Source organism: Mesoplodon mirus, assembly GCF_964341445.2.
Source record: "Mesoplodon mirus genome assembly, chromosome: 9".
NCBI lineage: Eukaryota > Metazoa > Chordata > Mammalia > Artiodactyla > Ziphiidae > Mesoplodon > Mesoplodon mirus.
In genome coordinates, this window is record NC_138985.1 from 104,613,394 (window position 1) to 104,640,189 (window position 26,796).

At 40.5% G+C, this 26,796-nt stretch overlaps 1 protein-coding gene across 1 annotated transcript in view; it reads right to left on the bottom strand.

Moving 5' to 3' along the window:
• Positions 1-7,071: 7,071 nt before the first annotated feature.
• Positions 7,072-26,796, bottom strand: part of TPK1 (thiamin pyrophosphokinase 1) — a 336,199-nt gene continuing 316,474 nt past the window's right edge. The window contains exon 9 of the mRNA XM_082631771.1: positions 7,072-8,493. Coding sequence (XP_082487897.1) covers positions 8,366-8,493 — 128 coding nt within the window. The 3' untranslated portion in view covers positions 7,072-8,365. The remainder of the gene's footprint in view (positions 8,494-26,796) is intronic.

A 26,796-nucleotide genomic window follows, 5' to 3' on the forward strand; every position in this document is an offset into this window, starting at 1 on the left:
CTGCCTATTTCCTCTTCATTTGTTAGGTCTGGTGGGTTTTTACCTTGCTCCTTCATCTGCTGTGTGTTTTTCTGTCTTCTCATTTTGCTTAGCTTTCTGTGTCTGGGGTCTCCTTTTCACAGGCTACAGGTTTGTAGTTCCCGTTGTTTTTGGTGTCTGTCCCCAGTGGCTAAGGTTGGTTCAGTGGGTTGTGTAGGCTTCCTGGTGGAGGGGACTAGTGCCTGTGTTCTGGTGGATGAGGCTGAATCTTTTCTTTCTGGTGGGCAGGTCCACGTCTGGTGGTGTGTTTTGGGGGTGTCTGTGGCCTTATTATGGTTTTAGGCAGCCTCTCTGCTAATGGATGGGGTTGTTTTCCTGTCTTGCTAGTTGTTTGGCATAGGGTGTCCAGCACTGTAGCTTGCTGGTCATTGAGTGAAGCTGGGTGCTGGTGTTGAGATGGAGATCTCTGTGAGATTTTTGCCATTTGATATTATGTGGAGCTGGGAGGTCTCTTGTGGACCAGTGTCTTGAAGTTGGCTCTCCCATGTCAGAGGCACAGCCCTGATGCCTGGCTAGAGCACTAAGAGCCTGTCATCCACACAGCTCAGAATAAAAGGGAGAAAAAATAGAAAGAATGAAAGAAAGAAAGAACAAAAGAAAGAATGAAAGAAAGAAAGAAAGGTAAAATAAAATGAAGTTATTAAAATAAAAAATAATTATGAAGAAAATAATTTTTTAAAGTTAAAAAAAGAACAAAAACAGACAGACAGAACCCTAGGACAAATGGTAAAAGCAAAGCTATACAGACAAAATCACACACAGAAGCATACACATACATACTAACAAAAAGAGAAAAAGTGAAAAAAAATATATATCTTTGCTCCCAAAGTCTACATCCTCAATTTGGGATGATTTGTTGTCTATTCAGGTATTCCACAGATGCAGGGCACATCAAGTTGACTGTGGAGATTTAATCCACTGCTTCTGAGGCTGCTGGGAGAGATTTCCCTTTCTCTTCTTTGTTCGCACAGTTCCCGGGGCTCAGCTTTGGATTGGGCCCCGCCTCTGCATGTAGGTCACCTGAGGGCGTTTGTTCTTCGCTCAGACAGGATGGGGTTAAAGGAGCAGCTGATTCGGGGGCTCTGGCTCACTCAGGCCGGGGGGAGGGAGGGGTACGGATGTGGGGTGAGCCTGCGGCAGCAGAGGCTGGCGTGACGTTGCACCAGCCTTATGCGCGCCGTGCGTTCTCCCGGGGAAGTTGTCCCTGGATCCTGGGACCCTGGCAGTGACGGGCTGCACAGACTCCCGGGAGGGGAGGTGTGGAGAGTGACCTGCGCTCTCACACAGGCTTCTTGGTGGCGGCAGCAGCAGCAGCCTTAGCATCTCATGCCCGTCTCTGGGGTCTACGCTGATAGCCGCAGCTCATGCCCATCTCTGGAGCTCCTTTAAGCAGCGCTCTGAATCCCCTCTCCTCGCGCACCAGGAAACAAAGAGGGAAGAAAAAGTCTGTTGCTTCTTCGGCAGGTCCAGACTTTTTCCCAGACTCCCTCCCGGCCAGCCGTGGCGCACTAGCCCCTTCAGGCTGTGATCACGCCACCAACCCCAGTCCCTCCATGGGATCCGACCGAAGCCCGAGCCTCAGCTCCCAGCCCCGCCTGCCCCGGCGGGTGAGCAGCCGAGCCTCTCGGGCTGGTGAGTGCCGGTCGGCACCGATCCTCTGTGCGGCAATCTCTCTGCTTTGCCCTCCGCACCCCTGTGGCTGCGCTCTCCTCCGCGGCTCCTAAGCTGCCCCCTCCGCCACCCACAGTCTCCACCTGCAAAGGGGCTCCTAGTGTGTGGAAACCTTTCCTCCTTCACGGCTCCCTCCCACTGGTGCAGGGCCCGTCCCTATTCTTTTGTCTCTGCTTTTTCCATTTTCTTTTGCTCTACCCGGGTATGTAGGGAGTTTCTTGCCTTTTGGGAGGTCTGAGGTCTTCTGCCAGCGTTCAGTGGGTGTTCTGTAGGAGTTGTTCCACATATAGGTGTATTTTCTGATGTATTTGTGGGGAGGAAGGCGATCTCCACGTCTTACTCTTCCGCCATCTTGAAGCTCCCCAATCAACAGTGCTATTTATTAATAGAGAACGCTGGATCAGTCACAAATAATGAGATTTTGTGTGGGTAATGCTGTTAGTGATAACATACCTTTTTTTTTTATGGTTTTAGACTCCCCAGGCTAATTTCATATCCATGTTAAAGGTTTAATTTGTGGAACAAGTAGATGTAGACACAAGCAAAGGAAATAGCAGAATTGCATGCCATGGTCTCAAAGTATTTGAAAACAACATATATGCTTATCTGTAGTCTATTTCAACAAATGACAGTCAAGGGCATTCCTTGAACCACCAAAGTTAGAAATAGCTGCAGCTACACGATTTCCGACTCTGAAAAATTTCTTTGTTACCTCTTATTTTTCCTTTTTTTTCCCCCTGGACTTCAGGCCAATTACAAGTGCTCTTCACATTTATTTTGACCTTGATTCTTTTTAAAAAAAATAAATTTATTTATTTATTTTTGGCTGAGTTGGGTCTTTGTTGCTGCATGCGGGCTTTCTCTAGTTGCGGCGAGCGTGGGCTACTCTTCGTTGTGGTGTGCAGGCTTCTCATTGCAGTGGCTTCTCTTGTTGCGGAGCACAGGCTCTAGGCATGTGGGCTTCAGTAGTTGTGGCACACGGGCTCAGTAGTTGTGGTGCATGGGCTTAGTTGGTCCGCGGCATGTGGGATCTTCCTGGACCAGGGCTCGAACCCATGTCCCCTGCATTGGCAGGCGGATTCTTAACCACTGCCCCACCAGGGAAGTCCCTGATCTTGATTCTTTTAACCAGTTTCCCAAACCTTCATAACTTGCCCATGGCTCTCATTTTCCCTTCTCTGTCCATTTCAAGCAACTTCAAATTCCTTGATCTTTTGATTTCCTTTGTGTTACTGGCTGTATTTGGTCTTGGATGATGTTTTTAAGCCCAGCTTTGGCACTGTGAACATTATTTCCTTCTTCAGATATGTGAGAGAGCACGTTTATAACCAGGGCTGCCCAGTCTAGAATTAGGCACTTATCTTTAGGACTGAGGAAACCATTCAAGAGAAACTTCAGCATCTAATTAAATTTTGGATAGTTAGGGATCGAGGAAGGAAAGGAATGATAGTTTTTAGGGCCTAGGGCAGTCGTGCAGTATGTTCCTGGGGCCTGGGTCCAAGTGGGGAGGTTAGTTAAGGCACCACACAAATAGTTTTTGCACCCCTGCTGCAGACAAGGCCCTATTCTAAGACAGAAGATACAGCAGATAACAAGGAACACAAAGTCCAAACGCAAACTCTCAAGGACTTTATATTCCAGCAGAGGATTCATAGTGTCAAGGAACTAAGCACAGAATTAATTATGCCATTCAGGTGGGACTCTGCTCAGTTCCTGCAGAATTGTATACTCCTAACTTCCCATGTTTGTTGTTCAGAAACATAACTGGCTATTAAATATTCACTAGTCTTTAGGGCTTAAAGGTATGTTTAAAAGAAATAAATAATTAAGGTATGATTTATAATCTTAGTCTTATCCATTCCTTTTACAGTGAGTTAAAAACCCTTTTCAACCTTTGGACTAACACTGTATTATAATGTGAGATTTCTTGGTTCTTAGGGACTAGCTATAAGTCTATTAGGAAAAATTTCTTATTTCTTAGCAATGGGTAATCTCAGCTCCTTGCTGATGTTTTTCAAGTTGTTTGCAGAGTTGGCCTTAGTTTTTCTCTTTCGTTTGCTATGTACTGTACAAAGCCCTTGCTTTCAGTGGTAGAATTAAGTACACAGGGAACAAGTCCTTGGATCTGTTTACTTATCCGTTACCTGTGATGAAGAATGGTGTTACCATGACCTTTTCCCCAGGTTGTAACCGTAGCTGTTGTGTGCACAGTGCTGAGATCGCAGATTAGCTCTGAGCCACTGGGGGTGCCAGGGCAATGCAGAATAACTGATCATGGCTGCCTGCAGAATTGTTCTGAAATGACACTCAGACCGGGGCTCATCAGAAAAGAAAACTATGATTGATAAGTGAAATCTTCTGTGGGCAAGGAAGGGCGAACCTGTACTGTATGAGCCAGGAATTTGCCATTCCATGTATATTGACACCCTGGGAATGGCTTGACCTTGTGGCTTCAGTTTTAATCTTCCCCAGGTATGGGGATCATTTATTCTATTTTGAGTAGAATGCTTTAGACACAATTTAAATAATCTAGCTCTCCTCCCTATTCCTAATGAAGTTAAATTGATTTTCTTATTCCCCAGTAGGATCACATTCAGCCTGCTGTCATTGGTAGGTTATCCCTTAGCCCACATATGAGAATAAAAACTATTATTAAGTGGTGAAGATAAAGTGGTAAACTATACTCATATTGTCCTAAACTTAGGAAAGACATGTATGCCTAATGCAGAACCCTTACACACACACACACACACACACACTCTCACACACACAGTTTAAAAAAGTCCCTTTATGCATTTTACTTTACCCTTTTCTGTATTTTTTTTTTCTATCTAGAATAGACTCCTGGGTGTTTTTCAATTTAGAGTAAAATTATTAGAGTATACTGTTTGTGTGTGTGTGTGTAGAATAGATTACAAGACAAATTTTTTTTTTTTTAAGAAGATGTTGGGGGTAGGAGTTTATTAATTAATTAATTTATTTTTTCTGTGTTGGGTTTTCGTTTCTGTGTGAGGGCTTCCCCTAGTTGTGGCAAGCGGGGACCACTCTTCATCACGGTGCGTGGGCCTCTCACTATCGCGGCCTCTCTTGTTGCGGAGCACAAGCTCCAGACGCGCAGGCTCAGTAGTTGTGGCTCACGGGCCTAGTTGCTCCGCGGCATGTGGGATCTTCCCAGACCAGGGGTCAAACCCGTGTCCCCTGCATTGGCAGGCAGATTCTCAACCACTGCGCCACCAGGGAAGCCCAAATTGTATTTCTTGTGGGTCATGGTCAATATGGTTTGAAAGTCACAATTCAGACCATACTCCTTTTATAATCCCAGAGCCTTAGGGGAGAGAAGAATAGTTTCTTGCCGCTATGGACTGCGCGTACAGCATCAGTTTCAATCACATCAAATCCACGTGCTGCTTTACTTTGGTTGTTCAAGTAAAGCTTTGGAGGCATGACTTTGGGGCAGGAGTAGTAAGCAAGGTCCGCTTAAAATGCTTTCCACACATACGGAAGCACAACACGAAACCCTGAGCAGTTACCTTTATGAAGGCCCAGGCTGTCACGGCGCCCTTCTCCATGCTCTGACCGACCCCTGAACTAGTGAAACAGCCCTAGGTCCCATCCCAAGTGAAAACTGCTCTATGTCTGCTTAGCAAAAATTAAGGAATGAAGATGTATTATTCTGCCCGACCTGTGTCTGGGAGTGTGGTCCACCTCCAATTCCTCGGGCAGCACACAAAACTTACTACATTTCATAGTCACTTGTGACTCCGACCAGGGTTTCCATAGCTGCAGCCATTTCCCAGCTGCCTGAAGAGTGATCACAGCTTATCTTCACTACTCAGTGACTTAGGCAGCCAGATGCCATTTTGGGGTGACCATCACTAGATTCATAAAAGCTATAAATCTGACGCATGAAAAGGAGAAACAGACTGCGGTCAAAAGGGCCAAGGAGCACAGGCCACTTTCCCGGCAGAGCCCAGCTTCCAGTTTCTCTTCTGGCTGCAAGTGGGAGGTCAGGATCCAGAGTGAACATGGGGGCGGCAAGAGGGGCTGCCTGGGGAGGCTCAGGAAGTTCACTTGGGGGCCCCTGAGGTCCATCGTCAGACTCCTCGTGTTAGTATAAAAGTAAGTGGATCCTTGTTTAAATGATGTGGTGAGGAAGCACAGAAAGAGGAAAATTGCACTTAGGTAGTTTTAAGGGCTAGAAAGGGGTCAAATACCTAGTTCTTCAGTAGCCTGGCAGGATTGGGAGAGGAGCCCTATACTTGAGGGGAAGGCCTTCCACGGGCCTCCAGTGGGGGGTCTGGGAGGAATGTCAGTGCTTTTGTTCCCCCTCAACTTCAGCAAACTATATTCTTCTTGACAAGTATCCGCTTAATAACACTGGTAAAATTTTCAGGGTACATAGGGCATGACTCTTTTGCAGTAAAATCTCAAAACAGTGGACATGTTTTCAGATTCCATATGTTGTGAATACATTTTTAGTAATGAACAGGTAACAGCTGAGCCTGAAACTGTAAGTGAGCCAGAACTCAATATCAGGTACTGGGCGGGCCCTTTCCCAGTGTTCCTCCCTCTTTCTGGCTTCTTTTGGCGCAGGCACTGGCTTGGAGGTCTTATGTTATATTTTCCCATTGGAGGTTCTGAGTTAAATGAGCCAGCAAAGGAGCTAGTGCTTGACTGAGCTTTCTTCTAGCTATTTTTTAAAAAAATTTATTTAAATTGAAGTATAGTTTATTTACAATGTTTCAGGTGTACAGCAAAGTGATCCAATTATATATATATATATCTATTCTTTTCCAGATTCTTTTCCATTATAGTTATTACAAGATATTGAATATAGTTCCCTGTGCTATACAGTGGGTCCTTGTTGTTTACCTATTTTATATGTAGTAACGTGCATCTGTTAACCCCAGATTCCCAATTTCTCTCTCCCCCACCCCTCCCCCTTTGGTAACATAAGTTTGTCTCTAGCCCCTGCCTTCTTTACAGTTGTCTCTGCTGTGGGTGGCAGGAGACAGTAGAGGGACAGAAGCTCTGGGCTCTGCATTTGTGCTAAGAGGCGGAAGGGCCTAGAACCGGGCCTTGCACTGTAGTACTGACTGTACGGTGTGCGGCTCTCACCTCTGCTCTGAGCCCTTCTCTTACTCTTCCCCAGGGCTCTTCCTCCACCAGTTTTCTTCACTTTCTCTACCACGGAAGCGCCTTCCCTCTGTTGGCTCTTTTTTCTCCAGCACGTAACAATCTTTGAAAGCAATCTACCTGTCCGTCCTTTCTAAGTCCGACAAGGTAAACAGGCGCTACCTATAATCCCTATTGTATAGATGGGGCCATGGGTCCAGAGAGATTAAGTGTAAACATGTGGCACATGTGCCCTAGAAAGTAACTTCCATGGTTAGAGAAAGTGTTGACAGCACTGGGTTGCTCCCCAAAATCAGAGGCGTGAAGAACTATACCTATTAATCATCTTTTGAGCAAATTTGTTTTTTTGTACAGAAACACTGATTAGGAAAGACTGGTCATTATAAAGTACAGGTGAGAAAATGGATTGTTTTCTTAAAAACGGACCCCAGGCACATGGATAACTAAATATTTTTATTTGACATCTGGATTCAATTTCACATATATCTGCATAAATTACGAACAATTATCTCTAATGATTGACTAGGCACAACTGCATGCTAAGTTCACCTGATCCCACTTTCACTCTCCACTTACAAGGCAACCGTCACTCTGTTGTAGCACCAGAAAGAAGAGAGCTGCTGGTCCCTTTCCTGCTGCTGGTCCCTTTCCTTAGGGCAACACTGGCTTTGTACTATGTAAAGCTGCTGGGCAGGTTCTGCCTGTTTTAAATTTTAATAATCAGGCCAATCATTTTTGAATTTATTACGAAGAGATAATAGCAAAAACCATTAAGGCCAGAATAAAATGGTGCAGTTCTAGCATCCCAAGCTAGAAGGAATTATTTTTTCAGTGAAAGGGAATACATATAATACAGAGAGAGCTAATATTATTAGACAGAAGTAGCCTTCGGTGTTAAGCAATTAAGGATGAACAGGAGGAGGTTTATGCGCTGGACACCACGGAGCCTCAACAGAGCCTTCTCAGCTTCAAACCTAAAAACAGTTTTCTAGGTCTTCCCTGGTGGCGCAGTGGTTGAGAGCCCACCCCTGCCGATGCAGGGGACACAGGTTCGTGCCTCGGTCCGGGAAGATCCCACATGCCGCGGAGCAGCTGGTCCTGTGAGCAGTGGCCGCTGAGCCTGCGTGTCTGGGGACTGTGCTCCGCAACGGGAGAGGCCACAACAGTGAGAGGCCCGCATACAGCAAAAAAAAACCCCAAAAAGCAAAAAACAGTTTTCTAGGATACATGGAATGATTAATAGCATAAGAATGATCAGTCCTGAATTTTAGAGTGGAATAATCTACATTAGTTTTCCAACTGAGTGTAATTTACTTTCTTAAGAAATAATGATTTCCGCCCCCCTCACTGTACAATTGAGATCTGTCATTCATAATGTCACCTGGATGATCTAAACATTAACATATTTAAAACTAGCGGGCTTCTCAGGGACAGGTTTAGATTCCTGCCAACCAAGGTGAACTGTTCTTGTGGAGCATGAAGTTGTTGGCAAATGAGGTCAGAGGCACAGCTGCGGAGGTCAGTCATGGGTGTTTTTGACAGCCATGGTCCAGAGGAGGGGATGGTCTGTTTCCACAGTCACAACACCAGATCCATCGTAGGTATTGGAAGTGCTGACCAGTGTTCCAAAACTAATCCTGTGATTTGCTGTAAGAAAATAAGAAAACAAGTTTGGTGAGAGCCAAGCTCCCTCCAGTGGAGAATGGCTTTGTCAAGAGTTACCAAAAAGCAATTAAGCACACACTTTGATAGATGATCTGTAAAATGCGGGATAGGTTAACTTAATACCTGCCCTGCAAACAGATTGTACCTTTTTTTCCCCCTGTGCTTATACAGTTAGGCCCCCACCAGCCATCTGCTTCATACCTAGGAGTGTACATATGTCAATCCCAATCTCCAGGGGGGAATGGGGAGTTAGTGTTTAATGGGGGCAGAGTTTCAGTTTAGGAGAAAAATTCAGTAGATGGATGATGGTGAGAGTTGCACAACAGTATGAATGTACTTAGAGCCACTGCACTGTACAGTTAAATATGGTCAAAACAGTATGTTTTATGTGACTTTTACCACAATAAAAAAAATTTTTTTAATGTGGGATAGGTGAAATGTATGATATGAGATTCTAAACCTGAAAGTTTCTATAACTTGTTATAACCAGTCTTCCTGGAGTTGGTTATTGGTTATTTACCAGTTTGGGATATATGTCACTCTCAATACTAAATTTCATTAACTTTTTTTTTTCTTTACCAGTTGTAAAACCAAAACCCATATTTGTAATAGGTTACTTCCTTGCCTGGGTGCAATTTTAATTTTTCTTGATGATTCAGAATTAACTTTTTTTTTTTTTTCCCCCGGTACGCGGGCCTCTCACTGCTGTGGCCCCTCCCGTTGCGGAGCACAGGCTTCAGACGCGCAGGCTCAGCGGCCATGGCTCATGGGCCCAGCCGCTCCACGGCATGTGGGATCTTCCCAGACCGGGGCATGAACCCGTGTCCCCTGCATCGGCAGGCGGACTCTCAACCACTGTGCCACCAGGGAAGCCCCAGAATTAACATTTTTATATTTGACTAAGCTCTATAAAAATACAGTTTTAGTTTCAATTATAAATGATATGGGCAGAAAGCTAATTACTTTCAAAAAAAGCATGGGATTTTGGTCATTTTTTCTCATAAAGAAAAGCCAAAGTGAACAAGGCTTGCTTTCTGTAAAATTAATCAGAACTCGGAGGTCAAAAAGCAGACTTCCAAATGTGTAATCTTGAGCAAGCCACTTAAACTCAGCATATAATGAGGGCACAAGATGAGATAATCCTTAAATTGCTTAATTATGAAAATAAAGGCTTTGGAGTTAAGTTATATTATTAGAATTTATATTTATAAATTACATAAATTACAAATTTATAAATTACATAATTACATATAAGTTACGTTTATATATATATATATATATATATTTCCTAACAAGTTCGTTGAAGTTAATGCCTGGGCATCCATTGGTAACCTCACTTCCCTTTGCTTATAAAAGAGCAGTTCACGTTATCAACATGACTTGAAACCATGACTGTCCTACAAACATTCCTTGATAATCAGTACCGATTTCTTCGCTAAGAAATTAGAAAGAGAAAAGTAAACAAATGTTATGGAGAGAAATAAACAAATGTCAAGAGTCAGAAAAGGCCCCTTTTCCTTCAAACAAAGTTCAACTATGAAGTTACACAGCTTTGGAGTAAATAATTCAATTATAATGGTCACTTCCCGCTAGAGGGAGCCTGTTATCTTTCTGAGGAAATCTTGAAAAGGCAATTTAAAAATTCAGAAGTAGTATTATAGGATAATATATCATCAGTAATTCACACAGTTTACTTATTAAAACTCAAACTATTTCTTTACTAATTACTAACGTGATTAGTAAACTGTCAACATGTTTACTAATGCAAACATGAAGTTATAAAGTAAAACTGCAGGAATACAGAGGGAACCTCGTGTGACTGTTGCCCTAACAGGTAACTCAGTGCAAGAAGCTTTCGCCTCTCAGTAATCTGGGGCTTTTCTGAGATGATGTTTCTGAATGATATTTATGATAAGCACATAAATTTACAAATCCAGACATAGATAGTGAAGTCTGTCAAGGAAAGAAGCCTTGCTCTCCTGAAGGGTGACTGTGCCTGGAATCCAGGTGCACACCAGATCCGTACTGACATCCATCCCAGGCCCAGGGTTGCCAACAGCCCTCTGGGGAAGGGCTGGGGAACAGTTTACACGTTTTATACCATTTATTCAGAAGGGCAGTTTAGGGTGTTTCAGTGGACCAGCTTTACAGTGGAAACCCCCCAGTGAAGCACAAGGTACACACAACCCACCTGAACGCAAAACAATGCGTTTAAGATTCTGGCAACTAATTAAGTTAAAATCCTATTTTTTACCTGGGCTCAAAGGACATGAGTGCAAAATTATTTCTCTAGTTTGTAGTTGCACATAAATTCCTTTCTGATTTTCTGAAGGCAGACTATGGATTTTGGATTATCCTAGGTAGACAACTATATTATATATATTGGCTTTTCTAAGACATTGTTGCATCCTAATTAATTCTTAAATGAGAAAAGAAGTGAAATAGCTTTATTAGGGTATGAGAAGGTAAAGTTTTTACTTTGCATGAAATATTTAAGGCCATTATTATCCAGGCTTATAAATCATGTTTTCTTTTTATTTTGTAATGTTAAAAGAACCAGTTATTAAACATTTCTTAGTTGGCTTTGGGCTGCTATAACAAAATGCCATAGGCTGGGTTGCTTAAATAGCAGACATTATTGCTCACAGTTTAGGAGCTTGGGAAGTTCTAGATCAGGGTGCCAACATGGTTGAGTTCTGGAAAGAACTGTCTTCCTGGCTGGTTTTCAGACAGCTGCCTTCTTGCTGTATCCTCATATGGTGGAGAGATCTCCTGCCTCTTCCTCTTTTTATAAGGGCACTAATCCCATCATGAGGGTCCCACCCTCATGACCTAATCCAACCCTAATTATCTCCCAAAGGCCCCACCTCCAAATACCATCACATTGGGGGTTATGGCTTCAATATGTGAATTTGGGGGGACTCAAATACTCAGTCCATAACAATAGTTACAATTAATTAAAGGTTACAGTGAAATTCATTTGATTATCTCCAACTTTATGGAAAGTAGAATAAAAATGATAGAAAACTAAGATGAATAAACTGAAACACAAAATCATGAAATTTAATTGACTATGTCACTACAATTATTTTGGAGTATGTTTTCTCCAAAGAATCATGCTTTTGGACAAAACTTTCAAAAGTCTCCCTTAGAAGAAAATCTTTTTTTTAAAGAAAATATTTGTAATTAATACTGAACTCCCCTCTCCCCAAATGTGTGAGGGTCAATCAAGAAATAAAATACATAAGACTGGCAGAGAGATAACTTCCTGCAGATAGCAATACAACAAATTACTTCCTTTTATTATTTTTTCTTCCAGCTTTATTGAGAGAGAATTGACATATAGTAACACTGTATAAATTTAAGGTGTATAGCAAAATGACTTGACATATGTATATATTGTGAAATGATTACCAAAATAAGTTTAGTTAACATCCATCACCTTATATAATTACATTTTTTTCCTTGTGAGAACTTTAGTGTCTACTCTCTTACCAACTTTCAAATATACAATACAGCCTTGGCAATGATACTCGTCATGTTGAACATTACATAGCCAGTACTTATTTATCTTAAAACTGGAAGTCCCTATCTTTTGACCACCTTCACCTCATTCTCTCCACCCTCTGCCTCTGGTAACCACAAATCTGATCTTTTCTATAAATTTGAGTTTTTTAGCTACCACATATAAGTGAGATGGTACAGTACGTGTCTTTCTCTGTCTGACATTTCATTTAGCATAATGCCCTCAAGGTCCATTCATATTGTTGCAAATGGCAGGGTTTCCTTTTTATGGCTGAACAGTATTCCACTGTATATACACCGCATCTTTATTCATCTGTCGATGGAAACTTAGGTTGTTTCCATGTCTTGGCTATTGTAAGTAATGCTGTAATGAACATGAACATGGGAGTGCAGTTATCTATTTGACATAGTGATTTTGTTTCCTTTGGATATATACCCAGAAGTGGGATTGCTGGTAATATGGTAGTTTTATGTTTAATTTTTTTGAGAAACCTCCATACTGTTTTCCATAGTGGCTGTACCAATTTACATTCCCACCAACAGTGCACAAAGGTTCCCTTTCCTCCATATCCTCTCCAGAACTTGTTCTCTCTTGTCTTTTTGATGACAGCCAATCTAATAGGTATGAGGTGATAACTTATTGTGGTTTTGATTTGATTTCCCTGACTGGTGATGTTAACTACCCTTTTCATGTACCTATTGGCCATCTGTATGTCTTCTTGGAAAAATGTCTATTCAGATCCTTTGGCCATTTTTAACTTATTTTCTTTTGAGTTGTGTGAGTTCTTTATATATTTTGAATATTAACCCCTTCTCAGATATGATTTGCAAATATCTTATCCCATTGCTTAGGCTGTCTTTTCATTTTGTTATTGTTTCTTTTGTTGTGCAGAAGCTTTTTAGTTTGTTGTAGTCCTACTTGTTTATTTTTTATTTTGTTGCTTGTGCTTTAGTCTTTTGTGCTTTGGTCTTTTGCCAAGACCCATGTCAAGAAGCTTTATTCCTGTGTTTTCTTCCAGGAGTTTTATGGTTTCAGGTCTTATGTTTAATTTCTTAATCCATTTTGAGTTAATTTTTGGGAGTGATATAAAATAGGGATCTAGTTTTACTCTTTTACATGTGACTATCCAATTTCCCAGCACCATTTATTAAAAGGACTGTCTTTTCTCCATCGAGTATTCTTGGCTCTCTTTTCATGTTAGCTCACTGTATATGTGTTGGTTCTCAATTTCTGGGTTCTCAATTCTGTTGCATTGGTTTATGTGTCTGTTTTTATGCCAGTACCATAATGCTTTTATTATTATATCTTTATAATATAGTTTGAATTCAGGAAATGTGATGCCTCCAGCTTTGTTGTTCTTTCTCAGGATTGCTTTGGCTATTCAGGGTCTTTTGTAGTTTCATATGAATTTTAGGATTTCTCTTTCTTCTGTAAAAAATGCCATTGGAATCTTGATGGGGATTGCAATGAATCTATAGGTGGCTTTGGGTGGTATAGATATTTTAACAATATTAATTCTTCCAATCCATGAGCATGGAATATTTTTCCATTTATTTTAATCTTCAGTTTCTTTCATCAATATATTATAGTTTTCAGTGTAGAGATCTTTCATCTCCTTGGTTAAATTTATTCCTAAGTATTTTATTGTTCTCAATGATATTGTAAATGAGATTATTTTTCAGATAACTCATTCTTAGTGTATAGAAATACTTTTGATTTTTGTATGTTGAATTCTGTATCCTGCAACTTTACTGAATTCATTGACCTTTTTTTTTTTTTTTGGTTGAGTGTTTAGTCTTTTCTATACATAAAATCATGTCATCTACAAACAGAGATAATTTGGGGTCTTCCTTTCCAATTTGGAAGCCTTTTCTTTCTTTTTCTTGCCTGATTTCTCTGGCTTGGACACCCGGTGCCGTGTTGAATAGAAGTGGTGAGAGTGGGCATCCTTGTCCTGTTGGAAAAGCCTTCAGTCTTTCACCATTGAGTATGATGTTAGCTGTGGGCTTGATATATGTGGCCTTACTTTACTGTATTGAGGTGCATTCCTTTTCTATAGCTAGTTTGTTGAGAGTTTTTATCATGAACAGATGTTAAATTATGTCAAATGCTTTTTCTGCATCTATTGAGATGATCATATGATTTTTATCTTTCATTCTATTAATGTAATATATCACATTTATTGATTTGCATATATTGAACCATCCTTGCATCCCAGGGATGAATCCTACTTGGTCATGGTGTATGATCCTTTTAATGTGCTGCTGAATTCGGTTTGCTGTTTTGTTGAGAATTTTTGCATCTATATTCATCAGGGATATTGGCCTGTGGTTTTCTTTTCTTGTAATGTCCTATTTGGCTTTGATATCAGGGTAATACTAGCCTTGTAAAATGAGTTTGGAAGTGTTCTCTCCTCTTCAGTATTTCTGGATATTTTGAGAAGGATTGCTGTTAATTCTTCTTTAAATGTTTGGTAAAATTTACCAGTGAAGACATCTGGTCCTGGACTTTTCTTTTTTGGGAGATTTTTGATTACCAATTCAATACCCTACTAGTAATTGGTCTGTTCAGATTTTCTAGTTCTTCCTAATTCAGTCATGATAGGTTCTATGTTTCTAGTAATTTATCCACTTTTTCTATGTGTTGGTATATAGTTGGTCACTGAAGACTCTTATGAACCTTTGTGTTTCTATATTATCAGTTGTAATGTCCCCTCTTTCATTTAAATTTGTGTTAATTTGGGATCTCTCTCTTCCCCTTGGTTAGTCTCAATAAAGATTTGTCTGTTTTGTTTATCTTTTCAAAGAGCCAGCCCTTAGTTTTATTAAGTTTTCTCTATTTATTTCCTGGTCTCTATTTATTTATGCTCTAAACTTTATTTCCTTTTTTGGCCAACTTTGGGATTAGTTTGTTCTTCATCTTCTAGATTCTTGAGGTGTAAAAGTTCGGTTGTTTATTTGAGATCTTTCTATTTCTTGAGGTACGCATTTATAGATATAAACTTCCCTCTGAGACCTGCTTTTGCTGCATCCCATAAGTTTGTATGTTTTGTTCCCATTTTCATTTGTCTCAAGATACTTTTAAATTTCTCATTTAATTTCATCTTAGATCTACTGGTTGTTCAGGATAGTACTGTTTAATTTCCATGTATTCATGAATTATCCAGTTTTACTCCTTTTACCAATTTCTAGTTTCATACCATTGTGGTCAGAGGAGATATTAGGTATGATTTCAGTCTTGGTTAATTTGCAAAGACTTGTTTTGTGGCTTAATGCATGATCTATGCTAGAAAATGTTCTGTGTGCATTTGAGAAGAATGTGTATCCTGCTGTTGTCAGACAAAGTATTCTGTATATGTCTGTTACAACTTAGTCAACAGTGTTGTTCAAATCCATTGATTCCTTATTGATTTTCTGTCTGAATGATCTATCGGCTATTGAACGTGGGGTATTAAAGTCCCCAACTATTTGTTGTTGTTTATTTATTTCTCCTTATAATTCTGTTAATGTTTGCTTTATATAGTTAGGTGCTCTGATGTTGGGTGGGTGCATAAATATTTACAATTGGTGTATCTTTTTGATGGATTAACCCCTTTATTGTTATATAGTGAAGTTCTTTCTCTTTCTGTCATTTTTAGCTTAATGTCTATTTTGTCTGAGTATAGCTACCTTTGTTTTTACTTCGTTATCATTTGCTTGAAATAACTTTCTCTATCCTTTCAGTCTCAGTCTGTGTCTTTGAAGCTAAAGTGAGTCTCCTGTAGGCAGTATATTGTTTGATATTGTTTTTAAGTCATTCATCCAATTTTGTGTCTTTGATTGGAGCATTTTATCCATTATGCTTAAAGTAATTATTGATGGATAAGAATCTACTATTGCCATTTTCTTCCTTGTTTTGCTGACTGTTTTGTAGCTCTGTTGTTCCTTGCTTCTTCTTCTGCTGTCTTCTTTTGTGTTGATGACTTTTTTTGTATTGGTATACTTTCACTTGATCCTGATCTTCTGTGTAATAGGTTTTTCCTCTGTGGTTACCATGAGCCTTATATAAACTATCTTATATTTATAATATCCCATTTTAAGCTGACAACTTAACTTCAATAGCATCTCTAAAATTACAATTTACTTCTCCTCCATCACGTTACAATTTACATATTGTTTATATTATGTATACAGTAACAGACTATTGAAGTTATGGGGTTTTTTAAATACATTTTAAAACTTTTAAACTAGAGTTGTAAGAGAATTATGCACCACTATTACCATATTAAATAACTTTGATTATTTACCAATACCAGGAAGTCTTATACCTGGGTTCATCTGATTTTATCATGTAAATTAGCATCACTTTATTTCTGCTTGAAGAACTCCCTTTAGCATTTCTTGTAAGGCAGGCCTAGTGGTGATAAACTCAATCAGCTTTTGTTTGTTCAGGCACTTATTTATCTCCCCTTCATTTCTGAAGGACAGGTTTTCCAGGTATAGTACTGCTGTTGACAGATATATATATATATTTTTTTTTGCAGTACGTGGGCCTCTCACTGTTGTGGCCTCTCCCGTTGTGGGGCACAGGCTCCAGACGCACAGGCTCAGCGGCCATGGCTCACGATACTAGCTGCTCCGCAGCATGTGGGATCTTCCCGGACCGGGGCACGAACCTGTGTCCCCTGCATTGGCAGGAGGACTCTCAACCACTGCGCCACCAGGGAAGCCCGACAGATTTTTTTTTTCTTTCAATGTTTTGAATATATTACCCATTCTCTCCTGGCCTGAAAAGTTTCTTTTGAGAAATCTGCCCATTATGGGGATTCCCTTGTATGTAATGTGTTGCTTTCTCTTGTTGCTTTGAAAATTCTCTTTCTGTCTTTGACTTCTGGAACTATTTCGTTTAATCTATTTGGGGTCCTTTGGGCCTCATGGATTTGTATGTTCATTTCTTTTCTCATTTTCAGCCATTATTGCTTTATATACACTTTCTGTCCCTTTCTCTTTCTCCTTCTGGGTACCCATAATGCAGATATTGTTTCTTCTGATGGTGTCCTACAAGTTCCATAGGCTTTCTTCACTCTTTTTCATTCTTTTTGTTCTTTTGTTCCTCTGACTGGATAAATTCAAATACCCTGTCACTGATTCTTTCTCTGTCACTGATTCTTTCTTCTGCATGGCCAATTCTGATTCTGAAGCTCTCTATTGAACTTTACAGTTCAGTCATTGTATTCTTTAGATCTAGGACTTCTGTTTGGTTTATTTTTGATGGTTTCTATTTTTTTTTCTTCATCTCGTTTTGTTCATGCAATCTTCCCCCCCCGAATTTTGTTATCTGTCTTGTAGTGCACTAAACTTCTTTTAAGAGGATTATTCTGAATTCATTGAAGTTCATAGATTTCCATTTCTTTAGGGTCAATTATTGGCATTTTATTAGTTTCCATTGGTGGTGTTATGTTTACCTGATTTTTCCTGATCCTTGATTTCTTACATTGGTATCTGCACATTTGAGTAAACAGTCTCTTCTTCTAGACTTTACAGGTGTGCCTTGGCAGAGACAGTCCTTCACCAGTCAGCTCAGCTTGGGGTTCTGGACATGTGAACTGACAGACTCCTTGGGCAGGGGGAACCTGCTATTAGGGTCTTCTTTGTGGGCAAGGCCGCTGCCTGAGCTCTGAGGTTGTGGGGTATGTGTTGTGGCTGAAAAGAGTTGGATAGGACTGCTGGCTTGGTTCTCTGCCCAACTGAGGCTGTTGGATGGGGCTCTGTGGTTGCCTGGGTTCTCTGGTCAGGCTTCCTGGATGGTCAGGACTCGGTACTATATTTAGCAGTAGTTGGGGCTATGATGTAGCTTCCTTGCTTGACCAGGGCAGCAGAATGGACCCCATGGCCAGCACAGCCCATTGTTTAAGGAGCCAGATCAGGCAGGATTGTGTGCCAAATTCTCTGGCCAGGCAGAGTTGCTGGTTTTGCAGTGCAAATGGTGAGAACCACTGGTTGTGCTCTCTGCTCAGGTATCACTGTAAGTGGGGCTGTAGGATGGGCTATGCCAGTGGTCCCCAACCTTTTTGGCACTGGGGACTGGTTTTGTGGAAGACAATTTTTCCACGGACCGGGGCGGGAGGTGGGGGGATGGTTCAGGCGGTGATGCAACGGGGAGCAAAGGGGAGCAGCAGATGAAGCTTCACTCGCTGGCCTGCTGCTCCCCACCTGCTGTGCGGCCCAGTTCCTAATAGGGTCTGCGGCCCAGGGGCTGGGGACCCCTGGGCTACACAGTTTCCCATGTGCCTGGTTAGGTTTCTGGTTGGGCATGCTGAAGGTTGTATTTAACAGCGGGTAGGGCTATGAATTAGTTTCCCTGCCTGGGCGGAGCCACTAGACAGGCTCTAAGGGTGACACGTCTCTTATTTGGGGGCCAAATTAGGCAGAATCATGCACCAAGTTCCCTGGCCTGACAGGCCACCATCCTGGCTCTGCAGATGGGCAGGGCCACTGGCTAGGCTCTCCGTTCAAGTGCTGCTGTAACTGTGGTTGCAGGATGGGCTACACAGATTCCCAGGAGCTCTGGTTAGGTTTCCTGGTCAGTAGGGCTGGAGGCAGTATTCAGCAATGGGCGGGGCTATGAATTAGCTTTCCTGTCCAGATGGCATGGCAGAACAGGCTCCATGGCTGGCAAGGGCTCACTGTCTGGAGTCCTGAATCAGGCAGATCTGTGCCCTGCCAAGTTCCCTGGTCAGAATGGACCACGATCTTGGCTCTGCAGATGATCAGAGCTGCTGGTTGGGACTTCTACTTGGGCACCACTGGGAGTAGGAACAGGGCCACAATCCGAGGACTCGTTGCTATAAATCCCTTCCCCCTTCTCTGTCACAGTCACGTCCCCAAGTCCCCTTAGATGCCCATAAGGCAAGACCTGAGAAGGCATCCTGAGACATGACCCATGATGCTGGAGGAGCTGGGTGTCCACCTGGACTTTCTTTTCCCCTGGAGGAACTGCAGGCCTGGGGAGCCAGCCTGGGGGAGGAGTGATGTGGTCAGAGTGTAGCTGCTCCTCTTAACTTTTCTAATGCGGTCCTATCTCATTCTCTGTGATACAGGGGGTGCCTTCAGCCTCACTCCTGTGTTCTAGCATTTTCACAATGGTGTCTTGTCTATAGATAGTTATTAGTTGGTCTTCTTGTGAAGGGGACTGAAGTTGGGAATGACCTATGTTTCCATCTTGATGATGTCACTCCTTCACAAATTACTTTTTCATTTCTACTCCAGAGGACTCTTCCAAAACTTTGGCTAGCTGAACATTTACTTTCAATTCAACATTTAGAACCTATCTAGATTCAGATTTTTTCCATTTTTGTTTGCAGAGAGTACAGCAGAGCTAGACATAGTTGTTCTGAGACAACCACTCAGATCAAGCCCTGTTTTTAACTATAGACAAAAATAAAAGTGATAGCCATGTGTAAAACTATAAGCAACCGTGTAATCTGTGATAAACATAACCTAAAATTGCTTGCTCTGTTTGAATATAAAAGTTGTGTCTTATCTATTTGCTTCAAAGCATGATCATTTGTTTTAAGGACAGTTGTAGTCTAATGATAGAATATTGGCTGGTGAGGATGGGTTAAGTTCCTCTTCCAATGAAATTTAATGTGAATTATATTAGGGAACACAGAGGCATAGTCTGACTCTGAGCTTTTCATATTTTAGAGAAACAGAACTTAAAACTATGAGAAACATGAAAACTGATTTTATAATTTTCATCCATTATTTCAAAGTATTTTCTTTCCCAAAGGAAAGGTTGAGAATTAGGCACTTAATATTCTATTGCTTTCAGTGGTGTCCTATAGCTTTTCTCCAAAGCTGGAAAGACTGAAGACTGCAAAGCAGAGGCTGGCAAATTGGTAGAATTCAAGTATTCAGCTCTTTTCCTGTCAGTTGGAGGGAGGTAGGGCCATTTGTCCTGGCTTCTTACCTTACTCTGCAAGCTGGTTTAGTGGGCTGTGCTCTTTTGAACTGGTTGACAGAGTGTAAAGGAGTACTTTGGAGGCCTCTGATGCTCTCAAGCATTGGAAAGCAAGAGCAGGAAGCATCTGTTCCCTCTGCACCTGTGTGATTGTTCTGCTCAGGTGTTTTTTACAGAGGAGGCATCTTGCTGTCAAAAACTATGAACCCTGTCATGATGAGGTTAGTAAATCAGACCTAGGGTCAAACCTTGGCTTTACCACTCTCTAGCTCTATATGAACTCAGTTCTTTGACCTTCTGACTTCAGTTTCCTCATATGCAAAATGTGGATAATAATGTCTGCTTCACAGAGAAGTTGTATGGATTATATAGTCAAAATTCTAACACACAGTAAGTATTCAAGGAATTTCCATCCCTTTTGCTTTCTTCCGTTATTCTGTCAATAAAGTAGATCGGATTTTCCTCTCCTACCTTAAGAGTCTTTTAAAATGAAAAAAGAGAGATGTCATGATTTGAACAATAAGCAAATGCCTTAATTCAAGTGACTAGTTTATAGCCAGCTGAGAGACAGAATGAGATAAACTTTGCCAGGCTAGGTTATGTGTGATGCTTAAAATCATTTCAGGTGTCATCTGCATACATGTGCAAACTCATTTGTTTGACAGATATTTATGAAGGTTATACCCTGTGCTGGCATTAAGGATACAAACATGAGTGTGTCTGCTTTCAAGGACTTCACATTTTAGTAAAAGGTGAAGACGTATATATAGTCCAATTCAGTGGATAGGATGGAAGCAGGAGGCAGGAGCTAATAAGGATGGAGCTGGAATGGTCTGTATATTCTAGTGGAATGGGGAGGAATCCCCCAGAGGCCTGGCTTCCCAAGAATCTGTGGATGGACACTGGTTATCTTATAAAAATAAATAAATTATTTAAAAGGTAATGCAAATGTATCTAAAAATCAACAAAACAAAGAGTAAACGAGAAGGGAGTGAACAAACTTTGTCTGGGAGATGCTACTCAAAGAGGTGGTATTTGGGATGGAGTAATGCTCATTCATTCAAGACATTATCTGAGTACTTACAGTGTTCAAGGTACAGCAGGCTTTTATCTGTAGTTTACAGATGAGGAAAAGGAAGCTCAGAGAGGTTAAATCCACAGGCTATGATGATCACAAAAGTTGTTAGACACATGTTACTATGGGAGGTTAAAGCAATACTTTGAGGAGCTCTAAAAAGAGAATTGATGCTGGTCTGTTTCCCTGAAGTATAGACTGTCAACAGCCTGACAGAGTAGGCTAAGTGGATGACTTAGTGAGACTGATAAAACCACTCTAAGACTTAACGTAGTACTGTTTCTACCACACAGATACGTGTTTAATAAGCCTATTATGCTGAATCCCAAGGTTCCCTACCATCCTGGAATATTAGGTTAAGTTCTAGGAGTTAATTAGACTTACTGGACATCATTAACTACTTCAACATAATGGAACCACTGTATGCTCTACATCCATCAATTATTCTCTGAAGATGCTTAGCCTTGTTGGAGTAATGGCTATACGTTAAGAAAATGTGACTCAGATTTCGTTAGCATTAAAGCAAACCATACTACCTCTAAAATCAGTTCACTGTGACTGGTCTTTACAATTTTAATTTTTTGAACTAGAGATCTTAAAAATGTCTTTGTATGTATATACATGAGACAAACTTTCTATTTAAAAATTGCTAATTTACACTTTAAAATAGAAACTCCTGGCAGGATTATTACTATTAAAATTGTATCCTATAAAACAGCATTTAGACTTGAAACTTTTCAAAAATTAAATTGCTATATTGCGTTTTCATTTTCTTAAAGGCAGAAAGTCAAACTATTTCTAGTTTAAAGGTGTAGAGTACATGCAGCATCTACTCTCTTAGCAAGTTTCAAATATTCAGTTCAGTGTTATTAACTATAGTCATCATGCTGTATATCACATCCCCATGACTTATTTATTTTATAACTGGAAGTTTGTACCTTGTGATCACCTTTACTCATTTCTTCCACCCTCTCACCCCCCACTTCTGGCAATCACCAGTATGTTCTTTGTATCTATGAGACATTCCACATATATATCAGATCATCCTGTGTTTGTCTTTCTCTGTCTGACTTACTTCACTTAGCATAAAGCCCTCAGAGTCCGTCCATGTTGCTGCAGATGGTAAGGTTTCCTTCTTTTTTATGGCCAAGTAATATTCCTGTGTGGGTGTGTGTATTTACACAATCTCACATTTTCTTTATCCATTCATCCACTGATGGACACTTAAAGTTCTTAAAGTTGTTTCCATGTCTTGGCTATTGTAAATAATACTGCAGTGAACATGGGGGCACAGATAATCCTTTCAAGTTAGCATTTTCGTTTCCTTTGGATAAATACCCAGAAGGGGGATTGCTGGGTTAGATAGAAGTTCTGTTTTCAATTTTTTGAGGAACCTCCCTACTGTTCTCCACAGTGGCTGCACCAATTTACATTCCCACCAACAGTGCACGAGGGTTCCTTCTCTCTACAGCCTTCACAGCACTTGTTATCTTGTCTTTTTGATAATAGCCATGCTAACAGGTGTGAGGTGGTTTTGATGTGCATTTCCCTGATGATTAGTGAGGCTGAGCACATTTTCATGTACCAGTTGTCCATCTGTATGTATCTTCTATGGAAAAAAAGTCTATTCAGATCCTCTGCCCATTTTTAAATTTTTTTTTGCTATTGTATTTTTTTTATGCTATTGCTTTATATATTTTGGATATTAATTCCTTATCTGATATATTGGCAAACATTTTCTCCCTTTTAGTAGGTTGATTTTCAATTTTGTTGATGGTTTCCTTTGCAGAAGATGGCTTCCTTTCCTGCACAGAGGCTTCTTAGTTCAATGAAGTCCCACTTATTACTTTTTTGCTTTTGTTGCCTTTCCTTTGGGGGTCAAATCAAATCACTGCAGAGTGGATGGCAAGGAGCTTTTTCCGTATGTTTCCTTCTAGGAGTTTTATGGTTCAGGTCTTATGTTAAAATCTTTAATCCATTTTCAGTTCATTTTTGGGTATGGTGTAAGATAGAGGTCTAGTTTCCCTCTTTTTGCATGTGTACATCTCGTTTTCCCAACACCATTTGTTGAGGGGATTGCCCTTTCTCCATTGTATATTTTTGTCTTTTTTGTTGAAAATTAATTGACCATATATGCATGGGTTTATTTCTGGGCTGTTTGGTTCCACTTGACCTATGTGTCTTCTTTTATTTGAAATATAGTTTACAATCAGGAAGCATGATTCCTCCAGCTTTGTTCATTTTTTCTTAAGCATTTTTTTTTTTTGCGGTATGCGGGCCTCTCACTGTTGTGGCCTCTCCCATTGCGGAGCACAGGCTCCGGACGCGCAGGCTCAGCGGCCATGGCTCACGGGCCTAGCTGCTCCGTGGCATGTGGGATCTTCCCAGACCAGGGCACGAACCCGCATCCCCTGCATCGGCAGGCAGACTCTCAACCACTGCACCACCAGGGAAGCCCTCTTAAGCATTTTTATGGGAGTAAAATTGCTTTATATTGCTGTGTTAGTTGCTGCTGTATAACAAAGTGAATCAGCTATACATATACATATATCCCCATATCCCCTCCCTCTTGCGCCTCCCTCCCACCCTCCATATCCCACCCCTCTAGGTAGTCACAAAGCACTGAGCTGATCTCCCTGTGCTATGTGGCAGCTTCCCACTAGCTATCTGTTTTACATTTGGTAGTGTACAGATGTCCATGCCACTCTCTCACTTCGTCTCAGCTTACCCTTCCCCCTCCCCGTGTCCTCAAGTCCATTCTCTATGTCTGCATCTTTATTCCTGCCCTGCCCCTAGGTTCTTCAGCACTTTTTGTTTTTCGGATTCCATATATATGTGCTGGCATATGGTATTTGTTTTTCTCTTTCTAACTTACTTCACTCTGTATGACAGACACTAGGTTCATCCACCTCACCACAAGTAACTCAATTTCGTTTCTTTTTATGGCTGAGTAATATTCCATTGTATATATATGCCACATCTTCTTTATCCATTCATCTGTTGATGGACACTTAGGTTGCTTCCATGCCCTGGCTATTGTAAATAGTGCTGCAATGAACGTTGTGGTGCATGACTCTTTTTGAATTATGGTTTTCTCAGGGTCTATGCCCAGTAGTGGGATTGCTGCATTGTATGGTAGTTCTATTTGTAGTTTTTTAAGGAACCTCCATACTGTTCTCCATAGTGGCTGTATCAATTTACATTCCCACCAACAGAGCAAGAGGGTTCCCTTTTCTCCACACCCTCTCCAGCATTTACTGTTTGTAGATTTTTTGATGGCCATTCTGACCACTGTGAGGTGATACCTCATTGTAGTTTTGATTTGCATTTCTCTCATGATTACTGATGTTGAGCATCCTTTCATGTGTTTGTTGGCAATCTGTATATCTTCTTTGGAGAAATGTCTATTTAGGTCTTCTGCCCATTTTTGGATTGGGTTGTTTGTTTCTTTGATATTGAGCTGCATGAGTTGCTTGTATATTTTGGAGATTAATCTTTGTCAGTTGCTTCATTTGCAAATATTTTCTCCCATTTTGAGGGTTGTCTTTCCGTCTTCTTTATGGTTTCCTTTGCTGTGCAAGAGCTTTTAAGTTTCATTAGCTCCCATTTTTTAATTTTTGTTTTTATTTCCATTTCTCTAGGAGGTGGGTCAAAAAGGATCTTGCTGTGATTTATTTCATAGAGCATTCTGCCTAGGTTTTCCTCTAAGGGTTTTATAGTGTCTGGCCTTACATTTAAGTCTTTAATCCATTTTGAGTTTAGTTTAGTGTATGCTGTTAGGGAGTGTTCTAATTTCATTCTTTTACATGTAGCTGTCCAGTTTTCTCAGCACCACTTATTGAAGAGGCTGTCTTTTCTCCATTATATATTCTTGCCTCCTTTAACAAAGATAAGGTGACCATATGTGCATGGGTTTATCTCTGGGCTTTCTATCCTGTTCCATTGATCTATCTTTCTGTTTTTGTGCCAGTACCATACTGTCTTGATTACTGTAGCTTCGTAGTATAGTCTGAAGTCCGGGAGCCTGATTCCTCTAGCTCCATTTGTCTTTCTCAAGATTGCTTTGGCTATTTGGGGTCCTTTGTGCTCCCATACAAATTGTGAAATTTTTTGTTCTAGTTCTGTGAAAAATGCCATTGGTTGTTTGTTAGGGATTGCATTGACTCTGCTGATTGCTTTGGGTAGTATAGGCATTTTCACAATGTTGATTCTTCCAATCCAAGAACATGGTATATCTCTCCATCTGTTTGTATCATCTTTAATTTCTTTCATCAGTGTCTTATACTATTCTGCATACAGGTCTTTTGTCTCCTTAGGTAGATTTATTCCTAGGTATTTTATTCTTTTTGTTGCAATGGTAAATGGGAGTGTTTTCTTAATTTCTCTTTCAGATTTTTCATCATTAATGTATAGGAATGTAAGAGATTTCTGTGCATTAATTTTGCATCCTGCTACTTTATCAAATTCATTGGTTAGCTCTAGTAATTTTCTGGTGGCATCTTTAGGATTCTGTATGTATAGTATCATGTCATCGGCAAACAGTGACAGTTTTATTTCTTTCCCGATTTGGATTCTTTTTCTTTCTTTTTCGTCTCTGATTGCTGTGGCTAAAACTTCCAAAACTATGTTGAATGAGAGTGGGCAACCTTGTCTTGTTCCTGATCTTAGTGGAAATGGTTTCAGTTTTTCATCATTGAGAACGATGTTGGCTGTGGGTTTGTCATATATGGCCTTTATTATGTTGAGGTAAGTACCCTCTATGCCTCCTTTCTGGAGAGTTTTTATCATAAATCGGTGTTGAATTTTGTTGAAAGCTTTCTCTGCATCTATTGAGATGCTCATATGGTTTTTATTCTTCAATTTGTTACTATGGGGTATCGCATTGATTGATTTGCATATATTGAAGAATCCTTGCATTCCTGGAATAAACCCCACTTTATCATGGTGTATGATCCTTCTAATGTGCTGCTAGATTCTGTTTGCTAATATTTTGTTGAGGATTTTTGCATCTATGTTCATTGGTGATATTGGCCTGTAGTTTTCTTTCTTTGTGACATCTTTGTCTGGTTTTGGTATCAGGGTGATGGTGGCCTCGTAGAATGAGTTTGGGAGTGTTCCTCCCTCTGCCGTGTTTTGAAGAGTTTGAGAAGTATAGGTGTTAGCTCTTCTCTAAATGTTTGATAGAATTTGCCTGTGAAGCCATCTGGTCCTGGGCTTTTGTTTGTTGGGAGATTTTTAATCACAGTTTCAATTTCAGTGCTTGTGATTTGTCTGTTTATATTTTCTGTTTCTTCCTGGTTAAGTCTCAGAAGGCTGTGCTTTTCTAAGAATTTGTCCATTTCTTCCAGGTTGTCCATTTTATTGGCATAGAGTTGCTTGTAGTAATCTCTCATGATCCTTTGTATTTCTGCAGTGTCAGTTGTTACTTCTCCTTTTTCATTTCTAATTCTATTGATTTGAGTCTTCTCCCTTTTTTTCTTGATGAGTCTGGCTAATGGTTTATTAATTTTGTTTATCTCTCAAAGAACCAGCTTTTAGTTTTATTGATCTTTGCTATTGTGTCCTTCATTTCTTTTTCATTTATTTCTGATCTGATCATTATGATTTCTTTCCTCCTGCCAACTGTGCGTTTTTTGGTTCCTCTTTCTCTAATTGCTTTAGGTGTAAGGTTAGGTTGTTTATTTGAGATGTTTCTTATTTCTTGAGGTAGGATTGTATTGCTATAAACTTCCCTCTTAGAACT